Here is a 26718-nt window from a genome sequence, read left to right on the forward strand (position 1 = left end):
TTGATCCATCCCATGTTTTTAAATATTAAAATAACCAGAAACCATTTTCAACCAGGTCTCTAATATCCGACGAGCAAGGCCAACAGGCCGCGTCCCGGGGCCGCCTGGGCTTCGTAGCCGGCGTGGTGCAAAGGGAACGTGTGCCCGCGTTCGAACGGATGCTGTGGCGTATCTCGCGTGGTAACGTGTTCTTGCGTCGCGCTGAACTTGACAAGCCTCTCGAAGATCCTACTACCGTAAGTAGTTCATCAATATCATAAAAAATATTGTGTGGCCCCAGCATAGAAACCTTTTTTTCAACCAGGAGATCTAATATCCGACGCATTCAAGGCCGAATTGTTGATGATCGGCGTCTTACTGTCCGGCTCGACCCACTGAAACTGCGTAGAGATGTTGCATCTCGTAGCCGAATTTATCATGTGGTGCTGAAGAATTGGGATTGATGCCCTGCAGATTTTCATCATCGTACAATGCCATAAACGTATCATCGCGCGGAATGTGTCCTCTTGCGTCGCGCCGAACTTTCTGACAACCCTCTTTGGAATCAACTTCCAGCAGCAGTATTTCAGAACCGATACGACAACCTAACCTTCAATAAAAGAGCATATTCCTTTTAAAAGGTGGCAACACACCTGCAATGCCGTAGGTGTTGTGGATGAATGGGGGTTAGTCACTCATTTCTTTCCTGTGTTGTAAAAAAAAAAAAATTAAAAGTCGAAGGATGGGTAATAATGGTCTACAGGCAGCAATAAGACACGACAGGCAATGAATGAATGCTATCTCACATCTCATGGTTTCAACTGCAACTTGATAGAAGAGAAGAAAAACTCTTCATAGCAAATTAATGTAGTAAGAGAAGGTTCTCTTGTAATGGGAAGAGACGTGCCCGTTGTAATAATGCGAATATAATGCATTTATTTATTTTTATTGCACGTAGAAATATAGTAGGTAAGAATAATAATTGGAAATAATGAGCAAAGGAGAACTTACCTATAAAAGATATTTCTACCAATCAACGGTGGCATAGAAAGTCTAGTAATATAATATAAGGATAATACATGAAATAATAACGGTTTCAGGGCAACGAAATCTACAAAACGGTGTTCGTGGCGTTCTTCCAAGGCGAACAGCTGAAGTCTCGCATCAAGAAGGTGTGCACCGGGTTCCATGCGTCGCTTTACCCGTGCCCGCCCTCCAACACCGAGCGTCAGGATATGGTCAAGGGCGTTCGCACCAGGCTGGAAGATCTTAACATGGTGTGTGAACTCATCCTAGAAATTATATGCATTAAATGTATCCAAGATCCCGTCCTTTTAAAAAAGTTATACTCACTTAAAACTGTCATATTTGACTGCGAATTACCACTGAGATAAAAAGGAAATGCTAACCCCATATACGCTATTGGTTTATGCTGGCATAGTACCATATATGATAGGTGTGATAAAGTCAGGTTAGTTAGCTCATCATGTGTTCACTAAGAGTGAACTAAGATGGTTTCAAAGAGAACTGCGGTATTTTCCTGTAAATACAAGGCTCAATCTAAATAAATCCATAAAACCGTATAATAAATACGGTTTTATGGATTTATTTAGATGTGCAGTATGGGACATGACAATGAAATGACAGGGACTTGAGCCATAACACGGTAACGCGTGGTGTTAACTTGTGATGTTCATGGTACTACTCATGTGTATTAACCACTAAGTCCAGCTTGTTTGCAATTCGAAGTTATATAAAAAAATACAATATACTATGCTAATCAATCTACTTCCAGGTTTTAAATCAAACACGTGACCATAGACAACGCGTGCTCATCAGCGTAGCCAAAGAGCTGCCGAGCTGGTCGATCATGGTTCGCAAAATGAAAGCTATCTATCACACGCTCAACTTGTTCAATATGGATGTCACTAAGAAATGCCTCATTGGAGAGTGCTGGGTGCCCACCGCTGATCTGCCCAACGTACAGAAGGCTTTAGTTGATGGTTCCGTATGTATTATTTTTCAATAAATTTAGCTTTACGAGTCATATTTGATTTCATGATGTTATTACATGATACATTTTTTTTTATTTTTCGTATTTTTATCGAAATATGTGATGTTTAATCGTAATATATATATATATATATATATATATATATATATATATATATATATATATATATATATATATATAAATTACAGCTAATGACTACTTAAAATGCATCAAAGTGTGCACATGGTACCACTTGTAATACCTATGTACATTCAATGGCTAATATTTGCATGCCATTTGATGTGGCGAATCCATTTTATTTTAAAATATCGCCAACAAACATCTCTGTTTCCTCCATTGTTGGCTGGTAAAGAGCACCTTTAAAAGCTATAAACGCCATACGCTTTTGTATATGAAAGTTAAATCAATAAATAATAATCACAATTTGTAATAATTGCAGAACGCCTGCGGCAGTTCGATACCGTCGTTCCTAAACTGCATCGAGACGGACGAAGAGCCGCCTACATTCAACCGCACCAACCGCTTCACTCGCGGCTTCCAGAACCTCATCGACGCGTACGGAGTCGCCTCGTACAGGGAATGCAACCCTGGTCAGTTCATATTGGTTTATCAACATCTAGTATGACAAAGATTAGATCAGACAGTTGTGAATGTAGATTGTAGATAATGCAGCTGGAATACCTCTGGTATTGCAGGCGTTCATAGGCTCCGGTAACCACTTACCATTAGGTGGGCCGTATGCCTGTTTGCCACCTCAGTGGTATAAAAAAAAACTTAATATTATCATAAAGAGATAATAATAATCTCTACTGGAAGTACTTTGTATTTGCTCAGATGATAAATGTACCCGCAGGATAAATTATCAACATAAATATTATCTGTGCTAATTAAAATATGGATCTATCTGAGTGTCAAATTTTATAGAAATCAATTATTCTAGTATTTTTTTTAATAAAAACTAAACTGAGAGAACTGACATTCTTCTCAGTTACAATTGCATTCCGAATTGGATAGTAAGTAGGATTACAAAAGGTTATTTTACAATAATTTAATGTTATGTTCCACAAAGAAAAAACCGACTTCAGTTGTGGCAAAACCAGTTAAGTATTTTAATTTAAAAACTTAACTACTGAATCGATTTTATTAATGTTTCTATGGGATTAATCTGAAAGTATATCCTTTCAAATAAAAACAAAATCCAAATCGGTTTGTAGCTGAGGGAGTTATGAGCTATATTATATACTAGCGGCCCGTCCCGGCGTCGCACGGGTGGACATTTTTACATTTTTATAAGTGGCCATTAACGCTGCACACGCGACGGAAGCTTAAAAATGGAGTAATTTCTCCCGTTTTCCCAACATTTCCCTTCACTCCTCCGCTCCTATTGATCGTAGCGTGATAAAAAGTATACTATAACCTGTCCAGGAGTATAAAGAATAATTGTACCAAGTTTCGTTAAAATCCGTCGAGTAGTTTTTGTTTCTATAACGAACATACCGACAGACAGACAAAAATTTTACTGATTGCATTTTTGGTTTCAGTATCGATCACTAATCACCTGATAGTTATTTTGGAAATATAATTCATGTACAGAATTGACCTCTCTACAGATTTATTATAAATATAGATAGATATAAAGGATAAAACACTGAATTGAGAAATTTCTCTTTTTATAAAGTCGGTTGAAATTGTCTGAAAATAAATTTATTTAAATAAAAATTATTTCTATTATTATTTCACCCAGTAGAAGTAGAAAACAAATAGTGTTATTTATTTTATTTCAGCTCTGTACACAATCATCACCTTCCCGTTCTTATTCGCTGTGATGTTCGGCGATCTCGGGCACGGCTTGATTATGGCATTGTTCGGCGCTTGGATGGTCATTAAGGAAGTTTCGCTTGCTGCTAAGAAGTCTAACAACGAAATCTGGAACATTTTCTTCGCTGGCCGCTACATCATTTTACTTATGGGCTGCTTCTCTATGTACACCGGGCTCGTGTATAATGATATATTCTCGAAATCCATGAACATTTTCGGATCATCATGGTACGTGCCATATGACAATAAAACGCTGGAAAGTAGCCCTGCCTTCACACTGGACCCGAATGATTCATACATTGATGTGCCCTACTTTATCGGCATAGATCCCATTTGGCAGGTAAGATCATATTTTTACCTATAAAATTTGAAAGCGTTATCTTGATTGTTCCTAGTAAGTAGTAAACTAAATGATGATCACTCAATCAGGCAAGTGCTTCACTGCGATTCCAAGATAAATTCTTGGTCTCTGCATTTTTTAAATTAATAACTACTTGAGAGTGTGTCGTCTGGTGTTTTATCATTAAATCAGCTGTTAATGGTTCTTTGCTGAACATAGGCCAGCCCCCATAAGGGAGGGTTTTGCGAGTAGTTATCACGCTTGTCAGGCGGGTTGGTAACTGCAGTTAGTTTTTTGGTTTTGTTTTAATAGGAACACTGTTGCTCATCCCTCGACTGTTAAGTTCCTTTGGTATATAATATGTTACATTTAGTGACAAAAAGTATCTCTGTTGAGTTTAACATATACGTGTTTGCATGGCTGTGTTTCGGTTTGAAGGGTGGGATATGGCGTGAATTTACTGGGTACAGAGGAATAACACCTGAGTCCTCAGGAATGGCAACGCATGAGGGGTATCATGGGCGAAACAGTATACTCAGTTATATCCATGGTACTGCTCATGTCTATAGGCGACGGTTACCACTTTCCATCAGGTGGGCCGTCAGCTTGTTTGCCATTCTAAGTTGTAGAAAAAAAAAGCTAATCTCAAAATTGTGTTTATTTAAATTTCCATCCAACTAACAAGTTTATGGAACATAGTAAAGTGGCGGTAGTCTCGACTTCTGCCACGTCGCATCGATGCTCTGAGTATTACTTTCATTCCATCTATGACCCAGAAATAAGTGGCAAGCAAACCGTCAATTGATACCTTTTCGCTTTATGAAAGAAATAGAACAAAAAAGCGGTGTAAAAGTATATATATAATAAAATGTGAATATTTTTATTTCAGACTGCCGATAACAAAATTATATTCTTGAACTCCTACAAAATGAAACTGTCCATTATCTTCGGTGTGGTGCACATGATCTTTGGTGTCTGCATGAGTGTCGTCAACTACAAGTTAGTATTTTATTCTAAACAAAATCATCATTGTATATATATATATATATATATATATATATATATATATATATATATATATATATATATATATATATATATGTGTAAGTATATTTGTTATTCATATATCTTTATTCGTTTATATATATAATTTTAGTATGTATGTATATCAATAATTAGTGGTACCGCATTCGAGTATTCTGACACTTCCCTATGGTTGACTGGGAGAGAATGCTTTTAGCATTAAGTCCGCCATGTACACATATTTGTACTAATGAATAAATAATAATAATAATAATGTCTACTGCTGAATATAGGTCTCGCTCATAAGGGGGGTTTTGCTAATAGTTGCCACGCTAGGCAGGCGGGTTGGCTACGGTTGCCAACCCGCTAGGCTTTGGAGATGATTTAAGAGGGACGCTGCTGTCCATACCTCGAGCATTAACTACCCTTAATGTCTCTTACGATACCCACGGGAAAGAAAGTAATGCTCTATTCTATACCGGAACAACGCTATACAAAATACTGTACATAAACTAACGTAGCTAAAAGTCGTAAAAAAAGAAGTAAAAATGTATATATATATATATATATATATATATATATATATATATATATATATATAATGAAAATATTCAAACAACTTAATAATAAAAAAACAGAGGATCTATGGGGTATATCTGTTAAAATACTGGATAGTATAATGGAAATTATTGCGCCCTCTCTTGCTTTTATTTTCAATAAATGTATAGATGAAGGTAAATTTCCTAACATAATGAAAATTAGTAAAATCATACCGCTTTTTAAATCTGGAGATAGGATGACCCAATATATATATATATATATATACTCCCAGCACTCAGTAAAATTTTTGAAAAATAATCCTTATGCAACTTGTCAGTTATTTCAATTTAAATAATTTAATCCACAATAGTCAATTCGGTTTTTCCAAAGGTCGTTCAACTACAGACGCAGGTGCAGAGTTGCTTAGACACGTATTTGCTGCATGGGAAACTAAAATGGATGTGATAGGTGTTTTTTGTGACCTTTCTAAGGCTTTTGATTGCGTTGATCATAATACATTGCTAAAAAAACTTGCTTTTTATGGCGTCAAAGACAATGCTTTAAATTTAATAAAATCTTATCTATCTGATAGAATACAGAAAGTGAAGATTAACAACGCTACGTCTGACGGGTCACTTGTGCAAATGGGTGTACCTCAAGGATCTATTCTCGGTCCATTTTTATTCCTAGTTTACATTAATGATCTCCCATATGCCATGCAGGATAGATGCGGCATAGTATTGTTTGCAGACGATACTTCATTGATTTTTAAAGTTAATAGAATGACTAATAATTATGACGATGTAAATAGTGCTTTGCGGCGTCTCCTGCACTGGTTTACAACTAACAATCTTATGTTAAACGCTAAAAAAACAAAATGTGTTAATTTCTCTCTATCTAAAAGTTTTAATACTAATTGCAATATTAAATTAAATGACGAATCTCTCGAATTTATAGAATCTACTGTCTTTCTAGGAATCACACTAGATAATAAAACACAATGGGGTGCACAAATTCAAAGCCTTGCAGCGAAACTAAGTTCAGCAGCTTTTGCCGTGCGTAAAGTTAGACAGTACACTGATACTGATACTGCTAGATTAGTCTATTTTAGTTATTTTCATAGTTTACTCTCTTATGGAATATTACTATGGGGAAAAGCGGCAGATATTAAGAATATATTCATATTACAAAAACGTGCCGTTCGAGCGATCTACTGTATGAAGAGTCGTGACTCATTAAGAGAGAAATTCAAAGAGGCAAATATTCTCACCGTTGCTTCTCAATTTATATATTCAAATATTCTATATGTTCATAAAAATCTTGACTTATTTCCAAAAAACAGCAATATTCATAATATTAATACTAGATTTAAAGACAAACTTGCTGTCCCAAGTATCGTTTAGAAAAAGTTAATAGGTCTTTTATGGGAATAGGTATAAAAATTTACAATAAGATACCAAAGGATATGTTGGAATTACCCTTAAATAAATTCAAAACATCTGTTAAATCATATTTACTGAGCAAAGCCTATTACTCACTAAACGATTACTTGAATGACGAGTGTGCATGGCAATAGTTGTTCATGCACTGAATTTTCATTTAATGTTAGACATAGACACCTATATAAATATACATTGTAAATAAACTGGCTTTAAAAAAAAAAGTAATTCAATTGAGTTTCTTGCCAGTTCTTCTCAATTGGATCTATATACCGAACTGGACGGTAGGGTAAATATAAAATTATAATGTAAAAATTTGACGTTCATAAGCGGCTAAAATGTCCTACATGAATAAATGATTTTTGAATTTTGAATTTTGAATTTTTTATATTATATATATATATATATATATATATATATATATATATATATATATATATATATTTACGTATTTATTCACAATAGTGTTTGATGTATTTACATTATTTTCACTGGTACCTTTTCTGCACTGGATTACCCAAATTAATTCATTTTCTCTCTAACTACACTGGGTTGGCTGGAAGAGATCTCTTTCAGAGATAAGTCCTCCCTTGCTAACATGTTGTTAAACTAATCTTATTTCTATAATGTGAAATGATTCATGTAACAATTAAATGCATAGGTAACTACTACTATTACAGTTTAGACAATTAAAATTGTAAAATTTTTAAACAAATAATTAAATTACTTTTTATAAAATGGAAATCTATCTTATCAATATGATTCATGTAACTTCTATATTATTTGGGCACGCATATATTAGTAATATATATATATATATAATATATATATATATATATATAACTTGAAAATCACCGGATCAATTCAACTAATCCCATTTCATTGAAGTCCGATGAAGAGAAAAATTAGAAAAGTTACCGGGATAAACGTTAAAATACCATTTTATTTTTCACATATAGCTTTTGACAAAATAACGTATATCCTATAGCTAGCTAATAAAAATGTTGTTGGCAGCTTCTTCAAGCGTCGCTACTCCATCATCCTGGAGTTCCTCCCACAAGTGGTGTTCCTGTGTCTGCTCTTCTTATACATGGTGTTTATGATGTTTTACAAGTGGGTCGCCTACAGCACTTTTTCCACAGGTATGTTAAATGTACACCAATAGCTTGGACCTCAAACTAGGATTCCCTTCATTATTGGTAATCAATCAACGAGCATAACAAGGACCACAACCCGGGACATACAGACCCGAGTCAGTAAGAAAAGTTTGATTCTTAAATTGGTCGGACCCTGAATCGAACCTGTTTAAAAAAGAAAAACTAAAAACAATTAAAAAAGGTTGTATAATTTGATTTGACCCAGATTGAACCCGTTTAAAAAAAGTGATCAAAGAGGGAGAGTTTATACAAAAGTCGATTGCTTGGGTACCTCTGTCCCATTCGTGTTTCTACCGTGAAGCAGTTGTGTTTGCATAGCTGTGTTTCGGTTGGAAGGGTGGGATATGGCGTGAACTTACAGGGTACAGAGGAATAACATCTGAGTCCTCAGGAATGGCAACGCATGGGAGGTATCATAGGCGAAACAGTATACTCTGTTATGTCCATGGTACTACTCATATATATAGGCGACGGTTACCACTTTTCATCAGGTGGGCCGTCAGCTTGTTTGCCATTATAAGTTGTATAATAAAAAAAAAAAGATATAAATAAAAAAGTAATGAGAATGAAAAAAAGGTCGTATAATTGAGTAATTAATATTTTCAGACCTGGCATACCAACAAGGCTGCGCACCGTCTGTCCTGATCCTGTTCATCAACATGATGTTGTTCTCGAGCAACGAGCCCGAAGCTGGCTGCAAGGAGTTCATGTTCGAGGGCCAGGGCCAGATACAACGCGTGTTCGTGCTAGTCGCGCTTTGTTGCATACCCGTGATGCTATTAGGCAAGCCTCTGTACCTGCTCTCCGCTAGCAAGAAAAAGAAGAAGGATGTCAAGGTAGTAATATAACTCGGGAACATTATTCAATAATATATTCATATATTTTATAATTCAATAGTCAGGAAAGCAAGGCCAGGTCTGGTTTTCGGCAAAACAGCATTGTATCTTCCAGAAGGTTAGGTTTCCGTGGGAACCCACGCACACTATCGCACTATAAACTTCTTCATCTTGTACTCACAATTGTAACTATAATTTATGAATTTCAAGTCTAATTTTAATACATTAATATAAATAATAATAATAATATATCTAAAAAATATTGTCTGCTGTATGTAAAAGTATAAAAAAATATGTATCAATAAATAAATATACATACATACATATCTGTCACGTCTGTCTCCCATTAGGGTAGGCAGAAACAAGTTTAAATTTTTTTGGGATCTAGAATTATTTATTTTGCATTTTAGTGATTCTATTTAAAAAGTATCTTTTTACTACAACTTACATTGTAATTACAGCCAGAACAATCAAATGGCTCCGTAAATCAAGGCATTGAGATGCAAGAGCAGACAGATATCGGTGATGGGGAGCCTAAACCTGAGGCGAAACCAAGCGGCAGCGGTGGTGGTCATGGTCACGACGAGGAACCCTTCAGCGAAGTCATGATCCACCAGGCGATTCACACTATCGAGTACGTGCTCAGCACCATCTCGCATACAGCCTCATATCTTCGATTATGGGCGCTCTCGCTTGCTCACGCAGGTAACTACTTATATTCCTCTTTTGATGGCTTTAACGGGTTGCTCCGGCTCGAAGGACCATAATATAATGTAGGTACGCAAACAAGAAATATGTAATGCTAAATTTTATTTATCTATTAAAAAAAGTGTTTTGCAAAAACGCATACTTGTAACTCCTAGTGTTGTCTATAATTTGTATTTATTTGCTACATTAAATGTATTTTGAAATTCCTATAGGTTTTGCATCTATTTTTAAAAATTATTTCTTATTATTGTAGTACTTATCGTATATTTAACTGGCTCTTTACAGAATTGTCTGAGGTGCTGTGGAACATGGTGCTGACATTCGGTCTGAAGGACAGCAACTATATCGGCGCTATTAAGTTATACGTCGCCTTCTGCTTCTGGGCGCTGTTCACGCTTGCCATCCTCGTCATGATGGAGGGGCTCTCTGCTTTCTTGCATACACTACGTTTGCACTGGTAAGATTCACATTGTTGTAGTTTATTTATTTATATACACATTGACATAATATATACCCCATAAATGAATTTATTCGTACACTAATTTCTTTTGTATTTGAATTTTTTTCATTGTGAATTTTCATCGCTTTTCGCATATTAAAATATAGACTTCCGCGCGTTTTTCAACCTCACTTTAAAAAGAAGGAAATTCTGAATTTGGTTGTATTTTTATTTTTACTTTAATTGCGTCAGTTATAAACCGATTTGGAAAATTATTTTTTATCTGAAGGATATATTTATAAATTGGTCCTATAGAAATTTTTATCAAAATCGGTTATTAGTTTAGACAATTTAATCACATGAATACCACATCCATGATTTAAACAAGCTAATTACTTTCACAAATCCAAGTACACTGGAATAACTGTTTTTTTTAGATTTAATTAACTGATTATGATAATTATCATTATAATTATTTTCAAGAACGGCATAATTCTTATCACTAAATATATGTTTTTAATACAAAATAGTTTTTAAATCAAAGTACTTGGTTTTACTGCAAATGAAGTGCTCTTTTTTTGTGAAATGTAACTTATTTTGGACAGTCAATTTCAATTAAATTAACCAATATTGAAATAATCAATGTGTGTTTTCAAACGATTGGGGCTCATCTCTTTTATCGTTTTATTATTTTAAATGTTACTTTTCCAGGGTGGAGTTCATGAGCAAATTCTACCAAGGTCTGGGATACATCTTCCAGCCATTCTGTTTCAAGACTATCCTCGAACAAGAGGAGAAAGAAGAATAAACATTGTCATCGTTTTAAAAGTAGTTGTAGTTTTAACACAATGCGCTAAATACGAACGCGATATAGAAACGTCACAAACCGATTTAAAAAGAAACAATAATCCATGTTAAACATGATCCCTTTAATGTGCGAAAAAAGAATTACTGTGTAATTAACATTATTGCCTTCCATTTGAGTTAGTACATTATTATATTTACACCCATGTGTTTTATTTACAACCCCCTAAGGCACCCATTAGACGATATATAGTATTATTTATTTTACTATTATACCACAATACACAATTACAGATACCAATGCACAAATATATAAATACATATAAATGTATTGTTCCAAATAACAAAATTCAAAGCAATAACGTTGAAATAAGGATTCCATTTTAAATGTTAATAACATAGTAATACAGTTTAACATTGAGTGTAAGCAATTACATTAGACACTAGCAAAATGCAACACTTGTATCGTGTAATGGGCGCTTAATATAAGTATAATAGGAAAAGCTATGTTCGCAAATTGTTTTTGGCCTTCTCTAGTATTTCCTTCCTGATTTTTGGATAATCTGGATGCACTTTGAGGATATAGCGACAGACGACGATACATTCGGGATACTTTTTCAGTTTCAAGTAAGCGTGGGCCAGTTTGTACCCAAGAGCGAGGTCGGTGCGACCTGAGTACGTCCAAGCATTGTCATAGTTGTGCGCGGCGCTTTTGTAGTTTTGCTCTTTTTCTGCTAAATACCCTATAAAACAACAAAAATATCAATGAATAATATTAATGTAATATTCCTTTACACTGGTATTTTTGATCTATATGATCATTTCGAAATTTAATAATAAAGTACGCCAATGCTACCTTTATACGTATTTGTCAATATTTACTGTTCTGAGTGGGCGAACATAAAAATGCCATCATACTATTAGTTACCGCTAATCAAACGTTAGTTTAAATTTCCAAACAATAATAAATAAGGGATAAAAAAAATAATCAACTTTAATGTAGGTATTTTTCAAAATCTTGGCATTATTTCACTATTTAATGCTGGACTAGTACATTTATTTTAAATTTTATCTACCTTGAACATAATAAATTAACAGATCTGTAACTTTTACATGATGCTATATAGTTTAAAACCAAACAGATTTTGTATAATGAATACTAAAACAGACAAAATGTACCTCATGAGATGGTAAATACCATATCCGTGTTGGCAACAAATTGATTTATAACCAAACAATCGTCTGAGCGTAACTGAGTGAGAATCATCTAAAATTTCCACATTTATAATATTAGTAACAAGGTAACTCTCACCTAAATATTGGTATGCTGCAGCACAAGAATTGTTATGATTCAATATTTTCGTTAGTAACTCTTTGGCTGCGTCCATTCTCCCTGAACTGATTTGATTATCGGCTACTTCTAGCCAGCATCTAGAAAGAAAAAACAAATTACGAATAAATAATTAGAAATTTTTAATGTATACACATATAACTGCCGTTAAGCATCAGTGTTTACGTTACTTACATTGTACACATTCTTTTCTTAAGTATTCTGTATCCTATAATTTAAGACTTTACAATTAGGTGTTACCAATAAACAAACTATTATGGTTTGAAAAGAAAAGGAAATTTCATAAGGCTTTATAACAAAAGCAATCTTTGCTTAACAGGAGATACCAAACCCTGTAATGTAACTAACTACCTTTATGTTTTCTGTGATGTTCATGTCCATAGAAATTGGTTCTCACTTTACCAGTCAACTCGGTTATCATCGAGGGGCCGTTAGCTAGTTCGTAAAGACGAGATTTTCATGTATTTTTAAATTTGTATTTATATACATGTATGAAACAACATTAAGTATGTGTAGTAACTACCTTTCTAAGCCATCCGCTTTTTCTGGGGTCCAAGGAATAGACGATATAGTTCTCTTCAATATGTTTTTCGCTCGTGTAGGCTGTTTTATTATGTTATACCTGTAATAATAAATAATATTAGTATTATTTGATTAATTTTTAAGGGGATTAGGGGTTTGTTAATAATGTAGACCCATCGCTAACAATATATCCTGTCAGGTAGATCTCTACGCAGTCTCAAGTAGAATTTTTATAGTTAATTTAATTTCATCATCATCATCATATCAGCCGTACACTGTCCACAGCTAAACATAGGCCTCTTCAGTAAGGTTTTGCCAGTAGTTGCCACGCTTGACAAGTGGGTTTGCAACCTCAGACTTTTGGTGATGTTTTAAAAGGGGCGTTGCTGTTTGCATTTTCATCCTTCGACCATTAAGTTCTCTTAGTCGCCTCTTACGACATCCATGGGAAATCAAGAGGTGGCTCATTCTACGCCGGGACCACACTGGGTTAATTAACCTTTTTTTTTTTAACGTCTGGAAAATGATTTATGCAGACCCATACACCTTGTGGGTGGTGAATGGGTACTGTGGGAATCCCCCCGTTTGGTGTACCCACCAAAAACCAGACGATATACCCTCGAGGTACCATATGTCGGAGACATGGGTTCGCTTTCGCACTCACCACATTGGGTTAACTAACCTAACTTCATTTTCACCTATCACTTGTTAGTGATGTCCCGTCAGCACGTATCGATAGCACAGGCAGAGTTATTTCCATTCTCATGTATTGAAGAGTCCTACTTACGCGATGGCTATAGCGAGTATCAGGTAGGGGTCGTCTTGCCGCTCATCGTTGACGAGCGGCAGCAGTTCCTGCAGCACTCGCTCCGCCTGCGACTTCTGTTTGGTGGCGAGCTGCAGCAGAGCTTGCAGCGGCTTGCGCTCCCATGGCTCCACTTCGACCAGTAACTTCTCTGCCGTCCGTAGGGCGAGCGTTTTTGTGTCACTAGAAATTATGCATAAAAACGTCTCATAAAGCAATTATAATTTCTTCGAATTCTTGTAAGAAACAATTTACAGTGGTACCCTGCACTTTGGTTTATTTTTTGTTAAGAGAGGACTGAGCAGGAATGGAAAACCAGCGCTGTGCAGCTATGTTCACTATGCGCTGGGACACTCACAGCATCAGCTGAGTCGGTTCCTTTTGCCTGGTATGGAACACTTTTTGTATATGTTATCTATATTTTATATTGTAATTGTATGTTTAGTGGCAATAAATGTTTCTATTCTATTCTATAATTATATTAACCCATTTTTACATTTTATAAACATGACCGTATCATTTGTACGGTACACCGCTCTACCCGTAGACATTGATACTCCTTTCACGTTTGCTGAAAGAAAACTCTTTAGAGTTAAGCTCGCCTTTGTACATTTGCTTTAACTCTGTCATATGTTTTATGTGTAATCAGAGTGTACAATAAAGTATTAATACATAAATATTTAAAAATAAGCCTTTCCCCGCGCGGTTGCGCGCTTCTATGTAGTTTCTATATATCATTCCTATTGGAAACCTTCATGAATACCGTCTTATACTGTATTATATACTTAAATGATAATTACAAACCTAATACCTTCATAAAGTTTCAGCCAATTCAACGGATCGGTTATTTTATAGCATTTTATAAGTGATTCTTTAGATTGATATAACTTTTTTATTTATGACCCGATTGAAATAAAACAAACACTAAATGTTAAGTGGAGCAAATCCGCAACACATTAGTGAAAACCGCATTCGAATCGGTTAAGCCGTTTCTGAGATTAGCGTGCACAAACAGACAAAAATTCTAAAAATCATTGTTTTACGTTCTGTTACGTTCATAAAGCCCCAGTATAATAATTGTTCCTATACATCTTTCATGTACAGACAGTTACGATTATATTATTTATGTATTAATGATCGATTTCTAGCGTAATTACCGATCAATTGTGTCATTAGGCAAATGTGAAAACGATTCATGGCTTAACATAGATGTAAATTTGATTATGTATTGACTGTATTTCAGCTGTACGTTTTCCAACAAATAAATAAATAAATAAATGAGTGGTGGTGGCGGGCGGTACTGACGCGTCGTCGCCGGGCAGCGCGGCGTCGTGCGCGCGGGGCGCGTGCTGCGCCAGGCACAGCAGCACCATGCGCGCGGCGGCGGCGCGGCCGCGGCGCGGCGCCCGCCTCGCCTGGTTCAGCTGCCGGAGCGCCGCGTTCGCGCGACCCGCGTACATCGAGCACAGCCCCGCGCAGTAGTAGTACCCTGGCCGCATAGGGGGAACACATTGTTAGTAATGGGGATCTAACAGTTCCATTGCAGGGGGGAAGGGATTGTTAGCAATAGGGTCCGATTTCCCCATAACTAGCAATACATCCTATCGGGTCGACCTTCACGCGGTTCTCCCTGGAGTTAATTCCTGATGAATTCATCATGATGGACTAACTGGCCTGTTTTCATTCTCATCTGTCACCCTTCACTGGTGCTCCGCCAGCGTATCCCGTTAGCGCAGGCGGGGTTACCGTACCATTTTCACCCAACAAAAAAATAAAGCTCTATTGCGAGGGGAAGGGATTGTTAGTAATGCGGATTATCAGTTCCATTGCTAGCAATATGCCCTATAAAGTCGACCTCCACGTAGTCCCCCCTGGAAACCATCGTGCTTGAATTCCTGGTGTATTCGTCACAATGGGCTAACTGACCTGCTTTTATCGTCACCTATCATTTATCACTGGTTCTCCACCAACGTATACCGATAGCGCAGGCGGGATACCATTCCATTAACAACCATTAAAAAAAACAGTTCCACTGTTAACAGTATACCCTATCAGATCGACCTCATCGCGGTTTCTCCTGGAAACCATATTGTTTAATTCTTATAAAATTCGTTCCTCCTTCTCATCATCTATTCTCCATCCTCATTACTATCACCCCTCATTAGTACCTCGTTAGTGTATACCGAAAGCACAGGCAAGGTTACCATTTCATTATCACACATTAAAAAATCCCTAGCCGCATACAATATATGTATATACATATACGTTATAGTTAGTCCCTACAAGTTGAATAATGCAGAGGCCCAAGCATTGCAAGTTCCTAGGTCCCTCTCCCTTTTGAGTACATAGAATCAAACATCCAACACATAGCTGAAAAATGAAGACATTATATTAAAACTATTATGAAAACGAAGAAAAAAAAAAAAAAACAAACAGATGTGAGGAAAGAACAAAAAATATTTTTTTTTTTACAACACGGGGCAAACGAGCATGCGGATCACCTGATGGTAAGTGACTACCGCCGCCCATGGTCACCCACAACACCTACGGCATTGCAGGTGTGCTACTGGCCTTTTAAAAAGGAATATGCTCTTTTCTTGAAGGTAATGTTTTAGAAAAATCCAAAAATTCAGATAATAGCAAAATTATTATGAACTATTACAAAAATTCTATCAATTATCAGTATCAGTGTAAAATTAGCTAAAATATAACGTAATATACACAAAATGAATTCCGTCAAATTCAGAATTTTATTAATTATAAACTATTTACATATATATTGTATATAATCTATTTATTTTAATATTAAATTTAGTACACAATGTAATTTTTATATTATACCTGGATCATCATCCCTGTCCATAGCTTGGCACGCAAGCTCGAGCGCCTGCTCTGCTTCGGCGAGTTTACCGCGGCGCCACTGAACTTCTATGAGCTGCGCGAGCGCCTCCCAACTTGTCGGCTTCACAGATAGTATCTGATTCAGGTGCCGTTGTGCGCTTTCTAAGTCCACCTAAAAAATAATCTTGTATATATTTCACCGAATCCGTTGTTACTTTGCATAAATCCATATCCATTAGCTACTTATCCATAAGCTACTTAGTTGATTAAAATTATTTTGTATGCAACTGCTAAAATTACCTTACGAAATGCGAGGTCGGCCATCATAACGGCTGCTGATTCGTTATTAGGATCTGAATTCAACAATACCGCACAAGTCTGCTCACATTTTTCGGGATTGTTCATCTGTAAAACATTAACCCTTTCATTTATATGTCAAATATTTTAACTATTGAACTGTTTTGTCCCTTTCTTTTGTTAGTAGCGTATTAACGCTACTAATTATAACAGATTATTATAACTACTAATTATAACGCTGGTAATTATACCAGAGGGAGACTTTGTACAAAAGTCGATTGCTTGGGTACCTCTGTCCCATTCGTGTTTCAACCGTGAAGCAGTTGTGTTTGCATGGCTGCGTTTCGGTTTGAAGGGTGGGATATGGCGTGAATTTACTGGGTACAGAGGAATAACACCTGAGTCCTCAGGAATGGCAACGCATGGGGGTATCATGGGCGAAACAGTATACTCTGTTATGTCCATGGTACTGCTCATGTCTATAGGCGACGGTTACCACTTTCAATCAGGTGGGCCGTCAGCTTGTTTGCCGTTCAAAGTTATATAAAAAAAACAGGTTTGTTGTTTAATATATGTTTTAAATATTTAGTCCATCAAGAGAACTATGATTTATGTTGACTATTTAAGTTGTCGTCCATATTTTAAAACTCAATAGTTTGAAACTATTTTTAATTCAACGGCACATATTAAGGCATAGTAATTCTAAAAAAGCGGTAAATTTCAAACAGAACTATTGCAGAGAGATATTAGAAATTGACACAAAATCATGATATACACAAAAACAAAATCAAAAAATAAAATATTAATAAATATTTGATAAAGTGATTCTTTTTATATGGCTAAAAAAATCTTTCAATTTTCTTTGTCTAATAATAATAATAAGTATGAAATATTTATTTATAGCATAAAGAACAATGCAAAACTTTGAACATCGTTGGATTGACTAAACGTAACTAAGAGAATTCGATGTAAACAAAATAATAAACCTTGTGTTTATTATTAATATCAACTGGACGCGTTAATTAAAATAATTAGCTGATTCTAAGAAGTAGGACGTGACCCTACATACATTATAGGTATGGTACGTAACCCTATTATATAAGCCTTTAACCGCCCACTGCTGAACATAAGCTTCCCCCTTGGGGGTTTTACCGGTAGTTACTCGTCCCTTGCCCTCCCTTAGGCGTCTCTTACGACACCCACGGGAAAAGGGGGTAGCCTATTCTATACCGGGACCACACGGCGAACTTCTGTGTCAGTCCCATACAAATTTTGTCAAATTAGAAGTAGTATTTTATATACACCTAACAAAATTATACATAATATTAATTAAGATGAGATAAAAATTAGGGATGGGCAGCAGCATCCCTCTTTAAACATCACCAAAGGTTAACAACAGTTGCTGACTTGCGAGCAAAATGCGACTTTGCCAATGCAAATCTTCCCTTATGGGAAAGCCTTATGTTTATCAATGGACAATTAACGGGTGATATGATGACGATAATGATTGATTAAAATGTATTATCCTTTTTAAAATTTTAATTAAATACTCAACTAAATTGCTTTCTATATTTTACATTACATACCTGTGCGTATAATTTGGCTAACGATAATAAAGTGTCTGGATCGCTCGGCGTATAAATCAATGCTTCGGTATACAAACTAGCCGCTGTGCCTGGCTCTTTGGTAGACTTCACTTTAGCGAGGGAACCCAAGATTCTTGACAGAAGTTGCTTTTCCTCCTGCAAGTCCACCCTCGCTTCTATTTCGGCACGCTTCACCACAGCTGACTGCAAGTCTCTTGCTTCAGCGAGAACTAAACTTGTGTTGTTTGCAGTTGGATTCTTGAGTTCTCGACTCCTGGCTTGTAGAGTGAGGTAGCGGACGCGGCGTTTCAAAGTATTTATATCTTTCTCTTTATTGTAAAGTTGGTTTATTTCCGATGATATTATTGTTTCCACTTTGTCGTATTGTTTTAGCTACCAACAAATAATCAGTACTTTGTAAGATACGAACTATTACATAATATGGAAAAATAATTATTGGAAATGCGGATAAAATTATAAAGATATTTTCAAATAACTGTCCCGATAGACATACTGTCCAAATTTTTTCCATTTCCTAAAAAGTTCAATTGCATTATTCCCAATATTTAAGAAATAAAATCATTCCTTTTGTAATAATTTCCGAAGATGCATGTACTTTAGAGAAGTGTAAGTAAGATAGACCACCAGAGGGAGATTTTGTACAAAAGTCATTTGCTTGGGTACCTCTGTCCCATTCATGTTTCTATCGTAAAGCAGTTGTGTTTGTATAGCTATGTTTCGGTTTGTGGTTTTGTCGGTGGGATATGGCACTGAATTAACAGGATACAGAGGAATAACACCCCAGTCCTCGGGAATGGCAATGCATGGGGGGGGGGGGGGAGGTATCATGGGCGAAACAGTGTACTCTGTTATGTTCATGGTACTGTTCATGTCTATAGGCGACAGTTACCACTTTCCATCAGGTGGGCCGTCAGCTTGTTTTGCATAAAAATAAGTTTTGAATAATGTACGAGGTCTGTCCGGAAAGTTCGTATAAAAGTGTTCTGGAATGCGAGAAAGAGGAGTGGGGAGGCCAGGTAAGCGCAGGACCCCTTCCTTATGTCCCTAACAATGCTTCAGTTCTGGTCTGACCGCCGTGCGGTGCGAACTGGCTTGTCACGCCATCTGTGAAGTTACCTCTTAACGAAACCCCGTCGGCATGGAGCCCGCTTCCGTTGAAGAGCAGCGCGTCGTAATCAAGTTTCTCTCGAAACTCGGCAAGAATGGCCGTGAAATTTTTGCCGATCTAATTCGATAAGACATCCGGGGAACCACGAACAAAAAAATCAAGAAAATCCCGCTCAAATGTCAAGACAATGTTGATTGTTTTTTTCGATGTTCGGGGGATTGTCCATCAAGAATTCGTCCCTCCAGGCCAGACAGTTGATGGAAAATTCTACGTCGATGTGCTCAGACGCCTCAAAGCTCGTGTGGCACGAGTTCGTCCAGAATTGGCGCGAGAGGGGCGTTGGATTCTTCACCACGACAATGCCCCTGCCCACACCTCTCTTGTTGTCCGTGAGTTTTTGAGTAAAAATTCCATTACGGTGACCGAACACCCCCCCTATTCGCCGGATTTGGCCCCGTGTGACTTCTTCTTGTTCCCAAAAACCAAATTGGTACTTCGGGGGCGGCATTTGGGGGACATAAATGAGATAAAAAAAGCTACGACGGGGCAGCTGAGAAACCTACAACCAGAGGACTTTCAAGGAGCCTTCTCACAGTGGAAACGGCGTTGGCACAAGTGCATTTGTGTACTTTGAAGGGGATAAAATTGATTTACCTGAATAATTGTAAAATAAAATTTTTAAAAAACTTTTATACGTACTTTCCGGACAAACCTCGTATTATTGTAAATGTTGTCAATAAAGACGAAATATATAAACAAAGGCGAAAATTTTTTAATTTAATTAATACTATCACTGGATTTTAAATTATTAAATAATATAATACATTTAAAGTATTCAAATATATTCTGGATAATGATAACACTATCGTAATTTTAAACTTTGGACCTCAATTTAACTTGCATTTAACATTACGCAAATAACTCAATTCAAATGTAGGTATTACTGCAAATTTTAAATACAAATACCTTGACAAGTAGTTCCAGATATTCAAACATAAGTTCGTCATCGTTCAACGATTTAATCGCGTTCTCATAGTGCTGCGACGCCTTATCATATTCGTGCATCTTTACCAGCGCCGTACCGAGTTTACGTATTAGTGGAATATTCCTTGGGTTCCCCTTTAACGCTGCCTCATACGATTCGGCAGCTTGACATGGATCTGTTAAGTTGATCTTTTAAGAATTAAGCTCTTTAAAGAAAAGTAAGAAATATTGAATATACTATTGAAACCAAAATATTATTATCCTTTTATGGAATTGTTATATTAGTGAAATTGAGCACTTTTCCAAAAGAAAGATTGGCTGAAAAACGCTAAATAATTTTGATCCTTTCATACTATATACAATACGTGGCGCGTCCAAATATAAATTTTGGGGTTCAAATGTTCAATTTAACAAGCACAACACTCTACTGACTTCGATTTCGGCCTGTATGTATTTTATGTGCAACTAAGTAGATAAAAAACTTACCATTAATAGACATAAATGCATCTCCCATCATAGTATGGGCATCAGCCATAGGATGATTGCTCACAATTTCCTTAAAACAATTCGTAAACATCGCTCGATCATTCTTCTCTTTCAAGTAAATATGAGCCATTCTACTATGAGCTTGGAAATAGTATGGTTGCCCTGGCTTGATCTCATTTAGAACATCAATAGCATTGTCGACGTCACCATTTTGTAACGACAATTCAGCCCTAGCTATTGATAGACGACCTTCTTCTGATGTATAAGAGAATTCTTGTATTGCTTCCTGAAAATAAAGTTGCAGTCATGACGAAATTGATGACCAAGTGCGGCTATATAGTCCCAATGTGTGGAAAGCAAAGGAAATCACCGCCAATGTGACAGAAATTTAAGGTATATAAAAAAATGGTGAAAACTCTTATATAGAATTACCTACTAATATTTACATACAAATATATAATCTTTTTAATACACATTACAAGTAAAAATAAGGTAATGTAATACAAAAAAAATTATTAATTCAATCATTAGCTTCCAGCATGTTATTTTTTCATAGCATGAAGGTGGCAAACAAGCATACAGCCCATCTGGTAAACAGTCACTGTAGACTAAGAACGCCTGCAACATTAGGGATATCACGTAAGCGTTGCCAACCCTGAAGAAACTTCAATATATCTTTTTATAAGAACCCCACAACCTTTACGGAAATCCTCGGAAGGGAGCTCATTCCACAGCCTGAGCTTCGCAGGAGAACACGCGTTTAAAACCACACTATAATAATTATTTAGATACTAGCACATGAGGATAAATTCCCTGTCGATGGCGAGCACCACGATGTTAGAAGGAGGTATTATATTGTATATATGTATTACTCTTTCTGATACATGTTGTAACATGTAGTGATTCCATAATTATAGTTTATTACAAATCAAGTTTAACTAAATTACCTGCATAGTTTTTCCAGCTTCAGCAAGCAGTCCCAGCGAAGATTGTAATTCTATGATTTGTAAAAACAAAGTAGCTTTATCTATAATATTAAGATCTGATTCATATAACCTACTTATATGGCTTGTACCACTTTTTCCAGTTGCAACCTGTAAGCTAGTAGTGAAACTAGACAGTGCGTCTTGGTATTGATGAGCGCTTTTTGAAATAACTCCACTGAGAAAGTGATACATCGCGCTATCTCTTACTTTAAAATTATAACTTAGACAAATTTCTAGACACTGAGCAGCCTTACTATAAGCCTCTTGCTGAATGTAAATTTGTGCGAGCAGGATTTGACTACCTGCATGAGTGCTATCCAACTCGTTAACTTGCTGTGCTAACTTATGAGCTTCATTTGAGTAACCAAACAAAAACTTCAATTTAGCTAATTCATACAAAGCAGTCAGTAAACCTGGACAAGCTTCACAGATGGTGTTTAGTAATGTAAAACAATGTGAAACAGATTCATTATTACTTTCCTCTGCATACAATAAATAATCCACTATAACAAAAGGTTTCTTAGGTAAATGCTTTTTATACTCTTTGTAAACTTCTAGAAGAAAATCAGGATCTAAATCTTTAACATACGTCAAGCTGAAGCTATACCGTTCAGCATAGGAAATTTTTGTCTCATATGCAGTATTCAAGAATGACACAGCATTCTGAGAGTTTTTTGCATTTAATTGGGCTAATAAAAGATACAGGATGGGCAATTTGTTCATACCCTGCATTTCAAAAAGCAACTCAACCTGTTGTGCTATCTGTTCTGTTGGACCATTCTCAAACATCTGGCAAAGAGTTAAGCCACATAGAGCTGTAATAGAATTACTATCTATTTTACTAGCTGCTTTGAAAAAATTCACTGAATCCTTATATTTCCCTTGAAGTATACACTGATATCCAACTTCACTTAAATAATCCACATTTTTTGGATACATTTCTGAAGCATACTGCACAAACCTGTAGACTTGAGATAAAACAGCGCTAGATCTGCCACAAACTTTAGAGAATATTTGAGTAGTATTATAAAACTGATAGCCATTATGTGTTTCTTCATTTTCCAGTGTAGTAAAAAAATTATTCAATTGATCAGCAGCCTCAATGTAATCCGAGTTCTTACAAAGTGCAAGAAATATTTTAATCTTTAATGCTTCTATATTATCTGGTTCTAAAGAGAAAACCCTTTCCATTGTATCATAAACTGTTTCCCATTTCTGCATAGCAAACTCATTCCTCAATTTCTCTATGAGAGGTACAACTTGACCTGGATTGTTTACAATCAATCTGTCTAGAGTTAAATTTGAAGCATCATAGTCTTTTGCAAAGTATTTAAACTTAGCCAAACCAAGTAGAGCTTCAATATTTCTATCACTTTTATTGAGTGCTAACTCCAAGTAATCTAAAATAGACATTTGCATGTCATCCATTGTCATGTACATATCATTCCAGCCTTTAAGAATAATGGCATCCAAATTGTTAGGATCCTTTTTAAGTGCCTTATTAATATATTCAGATGCCTTCTCATATTTCTCAGCCAAAGATAAGAAAAGACCTGCATAATAGAATGACATGGAACTGCCTTGCTTTTTTTCCTCCTTCAATTTGGCCTCCAAATTATATATGGAATCTTTTTCCAAAGTACTAGCAAGTTTATGGCCATATATAAGAGCAATAACAACAGCCAATTGAATATCTCTGTCAGACTGTAAAGGAGTAAGATCGCTAATCCCTTTTTGTACTTGGCCTTCTAAAATACTTGCTAGCCCATGATAAAAATGAAATTCAGTTGTGTCATTATATCTTAATGAGGCTTGTACAGCAATTTTTTTAGCTTTTCCATAACATTTATCCCGTAAATAATAATGAATATTACATCTATGCCATGCTACCTCCATAATTACAACTGTTATTCTAAATCAAGCTTAATATTAAGTTGTTTGTATTTATTTAGATTTTTCTGATAATAGTTGGCAAGAAAGTGACATTTGCATGTTACATCCAATTTGTTGTCCACTGCATGGGCAAAGGCATACTGTTGGCAAAAAAAAAAACAAATTTAATTTTATATAACAAGAAAGGACAATTTAAAAACTAGGTAAGTATGTGTGTAATGAATAAATTTAAAAACTACTTTGCCGATTTCAAAAATTTTTTCACCATAAGAAAGCTACATTCCCCTAAGTAACATAGGCTATATAGGAACCCTTACTAAAACTTTAATAATGTAACTCAAGGAAAAAAAAAATGCTATAAAATATTCTTTGTCGCATGCACTGTGGAAACTTTTGGTGATAGAACAAAAATATGTTCTATAATATTAGAGAAAATATCAATAACTACAAAAAACTTCGCCATACTATTTGTCCAACTATTATTGTTATGTCACAATAACTACTTTTTAAAATGTTGTAAAAATGTTCACCCATGCGAAGCCGGGACGGGCCTCTAGCATACATATAATAAGAAGAGGAAAGATTTCATTTGTAAAAAATAATATAAATAAAAAAAATTAATTTATTTACTGATTTTAAAAATTCTTTCATTTATAGAAACCTACATTATAAGTGCCTAACATAAGCTGGACCTTATTTAAAAAGAATCCTAAAAATTTAATGTTATACTTCCGCACCTTGCAATATATTTTACCGCATCCCACTCTTGAAGGTAAAGATATTTCCTTGATGATAGAGAAAGTTAGGAGGGTACCTGTTTAGGCATTTTTTATAATATGGCAATATTCAGGTAAAAATCAAAAGAATATAATATTATACCTCAGCCAACAGCTTGCCAACTCCCTTTCCCTGGAATTGCTGTGGTACTTCTGTATGCACAAATGTTATTTGCTTTCCATTCTTTTCATAATCTAGTACAGCTTCAGCTAAAAATTCACATAAATAAAAATCTATTACTGAATGTATGTAAGCGCATTACTTCAGAATGACTGCACTTGTTTTGTAATTATCAGAACAAAGTTTGTATGAAAAAAAGTTTGAAAAATATTAATGGTTAAGTGAAAAAAATTATACATTTGTGAGAAGCCAGGGCGGGCAGGTAGTTTACAACATAATTCACAATATTATAGTTTTTAACATTACTGGATCTAGAAAATAAGTCATTTATTAAATTAAAAAGAGCAAGTGGTAGTGTATTATAATCCTAACTCCTTTTGTCTTTTATGATATGAGAGTGATGTACTCTTATGGTTGCATCTCCTAGGAAGGAAGATGATTTCAATGGTTTTCTTACTTGTTAAGCTAAACACAATTTATGTAAATATTTGTTGCAGACTAAAGCAGCATATAAGTTAAAGGTATTTAGGTAAAAACCATACTGTACCCAGTTTATACATAAATATCTTTTAGGCTATTTTTATGTAGATATCCAGTTACTGGTATATTTTTAGTTAAATGTATCTATTATCTTACAAATATTAGAACTAATGTTACCACTTACCAAACCCCTAAGGCTGTCCACTGTCCAACGATGGTAGTAAATTATTTATGTACTAAATAATAAAGTATGAAAAGAAAGGTTGTGGTGAAGTTATTTTGCCGTTTATTAAACTACGATTATACCAAGTTATTAGCAGCACTATACTATGATTCGTGGTTTTAATGAAAAATTACATGAAATGTTATCGACTTTGATAAGATACATAAATAATTATTAAAAAAAAGTTCTATTACATACCGCCCGGAATGGATACGGAAAACTGTTGCTTAGCAACATTGTTGACAACTTTTAGGACTTCCGTCGAAAAAGCTCTAGCGCGTGTGATCATTCCACTCATGGAGAAGACTTTTTTGTACAAATTAAAAATTTTTGGTATAGTCTAAATATTTGATTTTTATGCAACAGTTTATTAGTAATGGACTAGCAAGTACAGATAAATACTAAACAGTCTGATAAGAAATTTATATGCTAAAAATAAATCTATTTTGTTATCTTATCAAATTGACAACTAGACATTGACAGTGACGGTGTAGACAAATTATACTTTTAATTTTTTCTTTTTCGGCTTCTAATGATCCGTGTGGATACATTTAATTTAAAAGATATTTTGATTTAGTTCCTAATTTCTTGTACTGATTTTTTAATAAATTAAAACATTTCATTTCGCTATATTTTTTATCATATTAAAGGTAATTTAATTTGAACTTAATTTGGAAAGAATGGTTGAAGATCTACCATTTTTTACCTATAATTTTCATAACAATAAGAAAATTGTAGGTAAAAAATGGTAGATATAAAGCAAATCCGTCTAGACAAAATATGAACGAATCTGTCGTTAAAATCTTTTCGATCAGCGCCTGCATGATAAAAAAAAAGATAGCGCTCGTTACCATCTCATTCTCATCTCATAATCACTAGCAATAATGATTTTATAGATTATCATTTTATCTAGGGGGTCTTTTTAATGAATGAAAATAGAATGGTAACCTCGCATATGCTATCGGTATGCTCTGGCGGTATATCTGATGCTCCATCAGGGAATAAGGATGAAAGCAGGTTAGTTAGCCCGTTGTAACAAATTCTACTAAAATTAACCACAATGGTTTCCAAGGCGAACCACATGGGAGTTGACCTGATAGAATATATTGCTAGAGATAAGGCTTCATTACTCATAATTCCT

The 26718-nt window shown here is 35.4% G+C and overlaps 2 protein-coding genes across 4 annotated transcripts in view; one reads left to right on the plus strand and one right to left on the minus strand.

Annotated features, from left to right (window-relative positions):
* The window catches only part of LOC113515552 (V-type proton ATPase 116 kDa subunit a 1), a 29432-nt gene extending 18133 nt beyond the window's left edge, over positions 1-11299 (plus strand). For both annotated transcript variants that reach the window (XM_052893256.1, XM_052893255.1), the window contains 11 exons: positions 56-236; positions 1080-1256; positions 1775-1987; positions 2433-2583; positions 3778-4151; positions 5041-5150; positions 8168-8295; positions 8917-9146; positions 9608-9851; positions 10140-10311; positions 11005-11299. In XM_052893256.1, coding sequence (XP_052749216.1) covers positions 56-236; positions 1080-1256; positions 1775-1987; positions 2433-2583; positions 3778-4151; positions 5041-5150; positions 8168-8295; positions 8917-9146; positions 9608-9851; positions 10140-10311; positions 11005-11101 — 2077 coding nt within the window. In that variant the 3' untranslated portion in view covers positions 11102-11299. The remainder of the gene's footprint in view (positions 1-55; positions 237-1079; positions 1257-1774; positions 1988-2432; positions 2584-3777; positions 4152-5040; positions 5151-8167; positions 8296-8916; positions 9147-9607; positions 9852-10139; positions 10312-11004) is intronic.
* Positions 11202-26038, minus strand: LOC113515642 (tetratricopeptide repeat protein 21B-like). Of its 2 annotated transcripts, none has more exons than XM_052893253.1 (13): positions 25776-26038; positions 24857-24963; positions 22046-24117; positions 21099-21384; positions 20595-20788; positions 18500-18892; positions 16917-17021; positions 16617-16788; positions 15081-15264; positions 13758-13958; positions 12972-13070; positions 12410-12528; positions 11202-11840 (listed from the first exon to the last, which is right to left on the minus strand). In XM_052893253.1, exons 3-13 carry the CDS (start codon positions 23978-23980, stop codon positions 11602-11604), a joined length of 3927 nt encoding a protein of 1308 aa, XP_052749213.1. In that variant the 5' UTR covers positions 23981-24117; positions 24857-24963; positions 25776-26038; the 3' UTR covers positions 11202-11601. The 2 variants fall into 2 exon arrangements, with proteins under 2 accessions (XP_052749213.1, XP_052749214.1); XM_052893254.1 differs by lacking the exon at positions 25776-26038 and adding an exon at positions 25539-25764.
* Between the last annotated feature and the right edge of the window lie 680 nt (positions 26039-26718).

Source organism: Galleria mellonella, unplaced genomic scaffold (assembly GCF_026898425.1).
Source record: "Galleria mellonella isolate WM207_F2 unplaced genomic scaffold, CSIRO_AGI_GalMel_v1 utg173, whole genome shotgun sequence".
Taxonomy (NCBI): Eukaryota; Metazoa; Arthropoda; class Insecta; order Lepidoptera; family Pyralidae; genus Galleria; species Galleria mellonella.

Coding starts and splice junctions, on each gene's coding strand:
- LOC113515642 (XM_052893253.1), bottom strand. CDS start 23,980: ATGGAGGTAGCATGGCATAGATGTAATATTCATTATTATTTACGGGAT. Junction 18,893..20,594: donor ATCTGGAACTACTTGTCAAG/GTATTTGTATTT, acceptor ATTTGTTGGTAG/CTAAAACAATACGACAAAGT. Junction 12,529..12,971: donor AAAGCGGATGGCTTAGAAAG/GTAGTTACTACA, acceptor TTTTCTTTCTAG/ATGCTGGCTAGAAGTAGCCG.